The 12188-nt window shown below is 36.9% G+C and overlaps 1 protein-coding gene across 1 annotated transcript in view; it reads right to left on the bottom strand.

Moving 5' to 3' along the window:
- Positions 1-808: 808 nt before the first annotated feature.
- The window catches only part of OVCH1 (ovochymase 1), a 53803-nt gene continuing 42423 nt past the window's right edge, over positions 809-12188 (bottom strand). Inside the window, 1 exon segment of the mRNA XM_053919775.2 lies at positions 809-979. Coding sequence (XP_053775750.2) covers positions 809-979 — 171 coding nt within the window.

Genomic DNA, 12188 nt, shown 5'->3' with positions numbered 1-12188 from the left:
AAGTGATCTACCCAAAGTCAGATAGCTGGGAGAGGCAGAGAAATGGATTGACCACAACACTAAACTGCCCTTTTATTTAGTGAGTTAATCTTTAGGGAACTATTACATTTTACTAAATTGAAACTACCCTAGAATATGAGGACAAGTAGTTTCCACTGATGCAATTTCATTTCCAGTCTTTACTATCAAAAGACTTTAGTCGAAAAACTTTAAATCAACTTTAAGTTGATTTGTTTCTTCCTCCCTCACATTTTTAAGCGGCAGCATAGTGAAGTGGTTAACCTCATAGACACAGATAAATTAAATGTTTTATAAACAATTGAAATATCCTATTTTATTTAAAAATCAAGTGATACGCCTGATAAATAATTTCTTAAATATCCATTCGTCATTGAAATTGTGAAACAGGGACCTCTCCTATCTGAGTGCAGGGTATTGTTCTGCTTGAATAAAATTAATAATTTTATGAACTGAATAACACTCGCCTTCATGTCTTCCAATGTTTACCAAACTAGAAAAATAGTGAAAGTGTATATTATGGTATTCAACTATGACATATACATGTTACACTAAGTATGAACTTAATGACATTTCAGATTATAAATTCCCAGGAGGCATGAAGCAACATTAACTTTCTGTGACTGATGTTTAATACTGAACAAGTGAGATATACCAAATCCGAGTTCCTCAATACAAGGGTTGAGGGAAGTGACACTGAGTGTTTTAGCACTGGTAAGAGACTCATTTTCAAGTATACTGTTATGTGTTTTCTTTCCCATTTTTAAAACAATTCCATCCAGCTTCTGTCTCAGTGATCGTGCTTCTCTTCAGTGACAGATGTGATCCAATCCCTGTACTCAGAAATTCGGGTGAAGACGGTTGGTGCGATGGGATGGCAGTTACTGCTTCCGCAGCTCACCATACCGATGAGTCTGTACTGCCCATCCTGGGCACACTGCAACAGTCCTCCAGAATCTCCCTGCAACCGACACAAAGAGAAGTTCTCCTGGCTGCGTGATCCATGGTTGAGGCTACCCCCAACGGCAGAGGACAAGCAGACAGTGTCTCTACTCTCTCAACTCTGATTTCTGCATAGGAAACCAGAGCTGTCAGGTCATTAGATGACGTTACATAAAATCTGAATCAGATCAAAATCTGTATTTTCAAGGAGAGGCTAAAAGATACACCGAACATAAACTCACTCAATGCCGACTATAAAGTGTGCCATGAAGAAAGTTTCAAGCATCTACTAAATACAATGACTAAATGATAGTTTTGAATTACGTAAAACCATCTTAATGAATATCTTTAGTACTACTAGAAGTAGGTACTTTGAGCTACATAATTCAGCTATGAAATCAAGCCATAAGAAATTATGATTTTTGTAGGTCAAAAAGAGTTGGATATCATTAATTTCACATAGTTTGACTAAACAAATCATTAATTCCTTCTGAGACTTGAGTCCACTTCAAGTATCAAATTAACAGTCGCAGCACATCAACTTAGCAATGTACTTATTCTTCTCACTTTTCATTTAAAAACTACCATACATTTATAACTCCTTGTCGTCAGCACACACCCATTCATGAGACACAGTGAGAAGAAAGCTGCTACACTCAGCAATGCAATTCTTGAATTACCATGCATGGGGATGATCCTGCGGCCCCTCTACATATATTGGTATTTTTAATATCCAGTCCCCAATAACTTCGACAAGATGAACTACTGATCAATGGTACCTTGGTCTGCTGCACAGTTTTAGAAAATTCATCTTCTAGTAGAGAAGGAATAAAAACACATATTACCTAGGTTTTAAAAGATAAAACAACAACAGCAAAAAAGCCCTATGCTCTAGATAGACTTCAAAGGTTACATCCCGCTGTTCTTTCAGTAATGTAATGATGCTGTTAACTGATTTATTAAAAACAAAACAAAACAAAAAACCAAAGGGCTGCTATTATTACTACACAATGGCTTATACAACAGAAATAATAACAACAAAAATGTTATGTGGGGTCTTTTTACTTTAGTACAGTCCTAAGACGACAGAAAAATAGTATCATTTTTTAGAAGAAAAGCAATAAAGTTTACACCTAAATTAGTTGTTGATAAAGGAAACAATATAATTAATATTTTACATGTTAAATCTATACTTTATTCCATTGTTTTCAGGGTGTTCTCATTCTTTTGAATTTTCTTAACAGGTGTTTTGTGTAAGTGCTAACACTATCTGGAGCTGTCAACTGAAATTGCTTTGTGATTTAGTCTCTCATTTTTTGGACGTTTGTAAATTGTTAATTCAGTTGTAGAATACAGTGCAAGCGAGACAAGAGTCTGAGTTGATCTTTATATGAACTAGTTATTTGTACATAATCTTTACAACCAATTATACCATTATTACCAGCCTATCATTTTGGGAAAATGTCTCATATCTTTGGGAATAGGCTCATATCATTTGTTTTTTTTTTAAGAGGGAGAAGGAAAGGGAAGGAGAAAGAGAGAGAGAGAAACATTGATGTGAGAAACATTGATTGGTTGCCTTTGGCCCAGACCAGGGACCAAACCTGCAACCTAGGCCTGTGCCAGGACCGGGAATCACATCGGTGACCTCTCACTTTGCACGACAATGCCCAACTGACCGAGCCACACCAGCAAGGGCTGGCTAGGCCCATCTCTGTATGTATGGATTTGCACAGTAGTGGCATGTTGTTATGAAAACAATTGTGTGTGAGTGTGTGTGTGGTCAGAGCGCAATTAGGGAATATTTACGAATAAATGAAACACACAAGTATTTATTACATAATATAATCACTAGATATACTCCAACACACATTTTTACAAGTATCAATGAACGACTATCAGTGAACTAACATCAATAAATTTGATGGCCTAAAACACAAGCAGTCACTTATAGATCCATTACGAAAAAGACTTTTTCTACTATCATTCCTATAAAAACACAGAAAAAATTGAAAATAAATAATATACTCAGACTTCACATGTATTTGGATTCTAATCTTGGAAGAAGTAGTGAATATACTCACGATGTGGGTCAGTTAGTCCCCAGCCAGAAATCATACATTTGGAAAGTAAATTTATTTTATTGTCTTTTCCTGGCAAACAAATTGGAGATATAAACTTTCCTAATCAAAAAGATGAGAAAGAAAAAGGCAAATATCCTTTAGTCCATAGGATTGATATTAACATTGTTTGCTTTATAGTGATGACTCTAGAAATATCTACTTTGACCTACACTACCCTTTTTAACACTGTAATTTAATAAGTCTTCAAGAAGATAACATCTGTTAACTACTCAGAAAGGATCATCCCAATTTACATGTTACCGCCTTGCTCCTCGTAGGTCCGTATCCTCCCAGGACAACAGAAACACATGCTCTGCACGGGGTGTGGGCCTCCTGGTTTCTCAGCCAGTTTTTAGAATGTGTCTGCCTTTTTGTCCACGTGCCTCCAGGACCTCACCTCGTTGAATGTGAGATGACAGTGGAGGAGAAAATAATTATCTTCTTTTTTCAACTGCAGTACATGAGGAGTGGCAAAAACCACATTTGCAGCAACTTAAAACCTTTTACCTATTTTTATAGCTAATACGTATTTTATATCTAATAAAGGCACAATATATAAACTATATTTATGCATTATACATTTAAACATTCACAGTTTTTATCGTCAAAATTTGTATACCCACAGATATTGTGGGTTTGTATGTGTGTCTGTGTGCATACGCCCTACACTCACGATGCGATGACTGTAGTGCTCCTGTGTGTTTTCCCACGATGCTTCACTTCATTCTTATCCAGATCTTACATACTTAAATGCTTCAGCATACTCACTGTCCAAGGCCATTTTTAAAATGACTCGTCCTTTACTTTTACTGCTATCTCTTAATACAATCTAGTCTATTCTTGTCTCCTATTTACCTCCATATATGTGCCAGCTGCCTCCAAATCTTATGTCATACTGCCTTCACAGATTGTCGTTGGCCTATCATATCATTTCCTGCCAAATTTCCTGAGGCTACAATAAAACATTTCCCTTCACCTACATATTTTTAATTAGTCATTTTTCTTGTTCTGATTTTTTCACTTACTAAATTATGGGTATATCATTCATATCATTACATACAGATCTACCACATCATTTTTTATAGCACACAGTATACAGACCAATGTACCATTATTTACTCACATAAAAGGGAAACAATGGATTCTTGAGGTGATAGAAATGTTCTGTCACCTTCAGTATCTTTACTGAATCAGTGTCAATACCCTGCAAGATGTTACCATTGGTGAAAAATAGGTAAAGAGTACATTGGACCCAGCGATTCCACTTAGGAATATACCCTAAGAATCCCAAAACACCAATTCAAAAGAACATGCACCCCAATGTTCATAGCAGCATTATTTTCAATAGGCAAGTGTTGGAACACAGCCTGAGTGCCCACCAGGAAACCAATGGATTAAAAAACTGTGGTACATTTACACAAGGGATACTGTGCAGCAGAAAGAAAGAAGGAATTCTTACATTTGCGATAGCATGGATGGAACTGTAAAGCATTATGCTAAGTGAAGTAAGCCAGTTGGTGAAAGACAAATGCCATATGGTCTCACTTGTAAGAGGAATCTAATGAACAAAATAAACTAATGAAAAAAACAGAACCAGAGACATGGAAACATAGAACAGACTGACAGCTGCCAGAGGGGAGGGAGGATAAGGGTGGAAAGAAGGGGAAGGGATTAGTCAAAGGACATGTATGAATGACCCATGGACATGAACAATGGTGTGGGGATTGACTGAGGGGCAGGGGTGTGGGCAGGATGGAAGAGAGCGAAGGGGGAAATATTAGGACAACTGTAATAGAATAAACAAGAATAAAAAATAATATATATATTAAAAGAGTACATTGGTGTATCTATTATTTCTTACAACTGCATGTGAATCTACAATAATCTCAACATAGAAAGTCTAATTAAAATAAATTTTAAAATCAGGATAAAAAAGAAAAAAAACTAGTGATGTCAGATCTCCACTCCTGAGACTGTGATTAATTGGTCCAAAATGCATCCTGGCCTATACTTTTGTTTTGTTTTAAAGCAACCTAAGGGATTATAACGCACAGCCAAGGTTCAGAAGCACTGTTCTGGATGCTCTCACTGACTCAGTTGTACAAGCACAAAAGCAAATGGTGAACTGAACCATGAGTGGCAGGTTGCAAGATGGATGCATTGAAAAAGACATAAAAAGGGAGGTGAGGATATTGGCAGAGGAACAGTGGAGAATGCAGAAACACAGGAGAGAGTTGGGATAAAGCCATGGGTATGAACGTGAGGACGACCCACAGGCCTTAGTTCCATTTCCCCCAATACATTACTTTCCCACTAAATGTTCACCTGTGTGAAGTAGGTTGGTGTGTTACTGCTATTCGCTTTCTGCAAATGATGAAGCTGAGGCTGAGAAAAGTTACATCACTTACATCACCTCCCCCCACCTTCCTGCCACAACTGTATGGCTGCTAGGTGACAGAGGCAGATTAACACTTTCAAGGTAGTTTTGGCTTAACGAAACATTAAGGAAAGACAAAGTTTACTGAGTCATGAAGGTACAGGAAATGTAACCTCTAATAGTTCAGTTCCTGTTCTAAGGTTTTGGGTTAACCTCATAGGATACAACCGTCTCATTGAAAGATTAAACAGAACAAAATATTCAGAAGAATAAACAGAACAAAGTTAAAAACATATTTCTTACAGCAGGGAGAGAGTAATGGGAGGGAAATGGGGACAACTGTAATTAAACAACAATAAAAAAAAATGGCCTATAAGTGCTGAAAAAAAGGCATTTCTTTGACATCTTCTCCAGACCTCCATTAATTAAAAACACATAAAAAGAAAATGTTTATGCAGGTTTTTAGAGAAAATAGAGTATAAGAAAGTTCTGAACTGATTATTTAACTTCATATATATATATATATACATATATATATATATATATACACACACACACACACACACACATATATATACACCATGTCAAATGGATATATGGATATACCATGTCAGATAATGGAATTCTGGGTAGAAACAACAAAACCCCTAGAAGTTTTAAAATAATGGAAATGGGAAAATGTTAACATGTTTAAAAAGGAGATTGGGGTTTGGGAGAATGGGTGGGAGACAGAAAAAACAAAGAGTTGTTGGGGGGTTCAAGGTCATTTATCAGTGAAGGGATGCAGTTTAGTGTCTACAGGCAGATTCTATCTGCCAAATGCTGCTCTGAACCAGCTCTGCAATTTATTAACTCTGTGGCCCTGGGCAAATTCCTTAACCTCTCTCTGTGCCTCAAATTTCTCAACTGCATAGTAGACATAAAAATGATAATACTTACATGGAATTAAATGAATTGGTATTTATAAAGTATTAGGTTTGTTCAATAAAAATAAACCTTAGCAAAATTTCACAGCTAATTATTAGACTGATGGTTTTGAGCACTTGGAGAAGGACTCAGTGGTCACGTGAAGCCAGCCTGGGATCCTTATCATGCCACATTAAATTAACCTAATTTAATCTTTGGAAGAGAGAATCAGACGGTGAGTAGGGGAAAGGAGATAAACTTCATGAATCTTGATTTCAGTGAAGTACTTAGCAAAGTACCTTATGATGTCCCTAAGAGCAGATATAGAATGTGAGTGGATAATTATGTGGCTAGGAAGTTTCACTGATGATCAAATAACCATGCACTGTTAACCTGGAGGGAAAGTCTTAATGGTATGGAAATGGTTCTCCCCTTGGTCCTTCCAAGTACAGGATTTCTACTAATGGCTGAGACAGAAATACATGTAACATACTTACAAAATCTGTAGGTTTAGGACGGGTGGTGGCTAGATGAGGAGTAAGGTACTAGATTAAACACAGGACTGAGGGATCATTTAATTTAACATTTCATCTAATAATTAGGGCCTTCTAGAATAACCCTGGACATATGATTATTAGCCTTGAAAATATGACATGGACCTAATTAGCATTTTCTCTCTTTGAACAGTTCTAATTGCTAAACTGATCTTTCTTATGTTGAATCAAAAGGCATCACAGTAATGACTCCCATTAGTATAGTGGCCAAGAATGTAAGCATTTGAATCAGAATGCTTGGGTTATTTCCTACTTTCTGTATTTATCATGTCACTGAAGGCAAGTTATTCAATTTTCTTATGACTTGATTTCCTAATATTTATGATGAGACTAATATAACTACATCTGTAGGATTTTAAAGAAGATTAAGAGAGCTTTTAGGACTATGCCTGAATAATGGTAAATACTCAATAACTATTAGATATTACACAGAACAAGTTTCATACGTGGCCTCTATAAGAATTCCACAAATACTTGAAAAGAAGACTTATGATCCTTCTGTCTTTTCTCCAAGGTCTAGTAAAACCATCTGTCTAATAATTAGCTGTAAAATTTTGCTGAGGTTTATTTTTATTTAACAAACCTAATACTTTATAAATACCAATCCATGCCTGGGTGTCCACAGCTTTCAGCATCCTGGTCATTATGCTCCATGGTTGTGTTCCGGTTTGTCAATGTTCCTTAAAATTGTTGCGTGACTAAAGGCAAAATAACCAGAAAGGCAAGGCAACAGCCAATCAGATTGGACCTTGGCTGCAAAGATTTGTGAGACTGAGCTAGTGCGTGCCAACTAAGTGCCAACTCTAAGTTTGACGGTACAATGGAACAATGAGTCCTTTTATCTTTTAATTCTTTACTAACACTGCTCTGAAAAATCATAACCATTTGACACTTCTGAAATATTTATTTGAAACACCCACTTTCTAAATCACCACCTCATATCTATTCAACTCTATTAGTATTTCCCTTCTGCAACCGTCTGATCTCACCATGCCCGTCTAGCATGAGTCCCATAAACTTTCTAAATCTATCAGCCTGTAAATGGGAGACTTTATTGTAAAAGGAAGCAGAAAAATGGGGCAAGAGCCAAATTTCTTGTTTGACTTTGTTTTAAATGATGGGTAATATTAGAGCATGTTTGAAACTTTGAGAATGATAGAAGAGATTGATGATGTGGGAGAAAGGATAACTAAAGGGATTTTATGAGAAGCTAATAACCCTCAAATTTATATTTCTAGCTTAAACTTTTTTCCTAGCTCAGGAGTTCTACCTCTAGCTACCTATTGCCAACTCCATCTGGATATAGCATAGCACTGAAAATTTAACATGGCCCAAACTGATCTTCCCCAACCAATCTAGTTCTCCTCTCAGTATTTCCCATCTCCAAAGATACCACCTCCAACATCTCACCCATATACCTAAGAGTCATCCTTGGTTTGCATCTTTAATTCCATACTCAATCCATCAAAAAATTCTACCAATTCTATCCCAGATCTTCCCACTTCTCTTGTACCCTATTGTTGGTAAGGTAATCCTTTTGTAAGGTAAGGTAATCTATTATCTAAAACTACCGATAGAACTTTCTGCAGTGATGGAATGTTCTATATCAGCCCTGTCCAGGAAGGTAGTCAATCACTATATGTAGCAACTGAGCACTTGAAAGAGGGCTAATATCACATTTTATTTCATTTTAACTAATTAAAATTTTAATAGCAACACACATTGGACAAGGCAGGTCTAGACTACCCCAATAGCTTCCTAACTGTTGATATAATTCACCCTATTGCCCCAAAAGCCACTCCTCCACACAACCGCCAGATCAGCCCTCAAATGACTCCCTTACTAAGTGCTGGGACTCTAACCAATGCAGAGACAGCAATGCACAAGCCAGACTAAGTCCTGTTTTTAGGAAATCTTCATTCTGGTGGAGGGAGAGAGATTTTAAACAAATAAACAAATACCATATTTTTCAGACTATAAGACGCACCTTCCCCAAAAAAATTTGGGATGAAAATGGGGGTGCATCTTATAGTCCGAATGTAGCTGTCCTGGCTCACTTTGAGGGGGTGGGGTACGGGGCACAGCAGTGGAGCAGGGTTTTTTTTTTCCTATTTTCCTCCTCTAAAACCCAGGTATGTCTTATGGTCCAGTGCCTCTTACAGACCGAAAAATACAGTACATACCTGCTAGGTCATGATAAATGCCAAGAAGAAAAAGTGGAGGGGGGCTGTTTAGGTTATGGGATAGAGGAGGCCTCAGATATGTATTGTTAAATAGCATTATCTTGTTCTTCTTTATTGTTTGTCTTCCTAAGAGAAGGTGGCAGCGGTCACCTGACTCGTTCCCCGTTGTGTCTCCAATGTGCCTAACACATTAGGAAATACTCAGGAATAAATGAATTTAGCCTACATATTTAATATGGTGTTCATGTAGTAAATGAAGAAAGGTGACCAGAGGACCTTAATTTTGCTAAATTTATTTTCACTGAAATATTGTAAAAGCATAGAAAAGGAAACTATTTGGTGGCTATCTATCAGTCCATTTATATTCCTATCAATGATTAAAAACTAGTTAAAAACTGGTGAATTATGCTAAAGTGAACAAAGAGATTTAGTAAGAAAAGATAACTAAGACTGTAGCCAATGTGTTTCTGTGTAAGCGACAGCCTTTGTAACTAGCTAGGAGAATAGCGGTGGGGCTCTATGTTCAGTAGCTGTAAAACATCCTTACAGAAATTGCATGTTTCATTGAAAAAAAATATATGAATACATAAAATTATATGAAGTAAAATGTATAAGCTAGTAAACAAATGGTAACTTCCTCATTTTTATATAGAATTACATATGCTAATTATAGAAATATAACTTGTCTCATTTGTAATCACCTGATGCCTCTAAATTTTTGATTAATCAGAACTTTTAAAAAGGAATATGTTGCCAGGTTGAAGAGTATAAAAGAGTGAAAAAGCAAAAAGCAGCCCCTGAACTGGTGATGTGATGCTCACAGCCAGAATGTGTTGTTCTCTCGTTGGACATAGACAACCTTACAGACATCACCATCAGCTACGGCTCTCTGAGTCTGTAATAAGGTGAGACCAAAACAAGGTCATGTGTAACCACCAAAATACCAATCATATTCTCTCTCTCTCTCTCTCTCCCCCCCCCACTCCCAACTAAAATGAGGGATTGCTACTCATTTGCAGCTTTATCCTTATTCAAGCCAGGCCTCCCTGTGATTGAAATATCCAGTCATAAAATTGCTCCACTTCCTGACAGCATCCAATGTAGAGCCAAGTCTACTGCCTTAAACCCTCTGCGAAATCACCCAACCAAAGCCCAAACCCTATAGTAGATTCTCTCTAACACCCTCTAACTGAGACCTCCGGGTTTCCCAGAATATGTAATCTCCCTCTTTGCAGTGAGTATTGATCCAAATTGGTCAATTACAGATGTGTTCCAGGGTCTTTGGCTCAAGGGCTTTGATGAGAGTTAGATATGCAAGGTCTGATGCTGTAGATTCCTCCAACCAATCTTAATGAGAACTAATAGCTTGAAATTTTGTATCTCCCCCTCCCCCATACTCTAATTGTTTTAGAAATCTAAATGGGCACCAAACTCACAGATAAGAAAAAGTTAGGTAACCTTGGAATTTTGAAGCAAATTGCTGAACATACAGTTGTTATAAAATCTTGGAGTATCACAGAAGAGGTCAAGGTCCCTGGAAAAAGACACTAACAAAAACTCTCCTTTTGCCCTTTGTGACAGGTGGCTTGTAATGGTGTCCTAAGTGGCAGAACTGGGAGGAGACCGGAGAAGGTGATGCAATGTTAGATTACAAAATCTTTGGGACACTTTCCCTCTATGAATCAGTCTCAGAACAGGATATTGCCTGACGTCCAAGTATGATAGACACTGTGTGGCCAGTAAACCTGTAAAGGTTATTCAACCTAATTAGCCTTTTCCTCTTTAATTTGCCCTGAGTTTAAAAATGGCTACCTTTACTCTGAGAATGAAACCTAAGGAGAGAAATTTTCAAAGAAGTTACCTAAATATTCAGTTTAGAAAATGAAACCTCTTAAAACATGCCACATCTTGAAAAGAACAAATTAGAGTGCTCTCAAATGATGAAGGGAGATAGGAATCACTGGACTGAAATCAAGAAGAGCTGAGGTCAAAGGTCAAAATCCAGTGCATGTGGTCTCATGCTCAGCTCATTGTGTTTGGGGATTCTGATTAAAGATCTGATGGGAAAATCACTGTCAACAAGTGATACTGTTCTCAAAGTAATTGTTAGGTCATACTTTCCACATAAATACTTTATATAAATATGTAGTAGCACTTAACATAGGCCATTTAAGAAAGATGAATTTACCAAGTAATCTTGATTGCTTATCTGGTCCATCATAAATATTGACATAATCCCATTCACAGTTCCAAGATTCTTCTGTTATCAAGCCTTTAATCACTGCCCTAATTGTATTTCCTGACATGGAATAAAAAGTCCAAGGGCAGTTCAGCATGTTTGGATAATTATTAGGATAATTGGGAGATGTGATTTCAACAAAACTAACAGGAATCAAATCCAATACTGGACATCCTTAAGGCAAAAAGAAAAATATATATTTAACACAATAATCAAAAAGCTGAGTTACTTTTTGAATTTAGCTTTAGTATCTACTAGTGGGTCCTTAAAACTTCAACTCTAGCACTGGCCAGTGAGGTTCATTTGGTTGGGTGGACTCCCATGAAGCAAAGGGTCACCAGTTCAATTCCTGACTGGGGCACATGCCTGGATTGTTGACCAGGTCCCCAGTTGAGGGTGTGCGAGAGGAAACCTATCGATGTTTCTCTCCCTCATTTTCTCCCCATCTTCCCCTCTTTCTAAATAAATAAGTAAAATCTTGAAAAAACTTCAACTATAGTATGCTCTAATTAATTTCTGTCATTCTTTCTTTGCATGCATAGTTCCTTAGGTATATTGACACAGGGTTTAAATGATTTTTGTTTTGAAAACCTTACCCCTCAAAAGAAGACAGGCTAAAGTTCTATGCCCTAAACTCACAAACTGTGAACTATTAAATCATCCACTTCAACATTTAAATTTAGTTTTGTTGCTCATATGTAATGCATAATCTTAATGGTCACAATCATGAGAAATAGATTATATTATCTTCAGTCTAGAGATGAGTGAACTCACACTTGACATTCATCAGATGTGTCCTAAGACTTTTAGGACTTCTTTAAGTTTGTAAATAACACAATAATATTT

This window comes from Desmodus rotundus, chromosome 3 (assembly GCF_022682495.2).
Source record: "Desmodus rotundus isolate HL8 chromosome 3, HLdesRot8A.1, whole genome shotgun sequence".
Lineage (NCBI taxonomy): Eukaryota > Metazoa > Chordata > Mammalia > Chiroptera > Phyllostomidae > Desmodus > Desmodus rotundus.
Note: the sequence above shows the minus strand (reverse complement) of the source record. Positions and strands in the feature narration are given on the sequence as shown.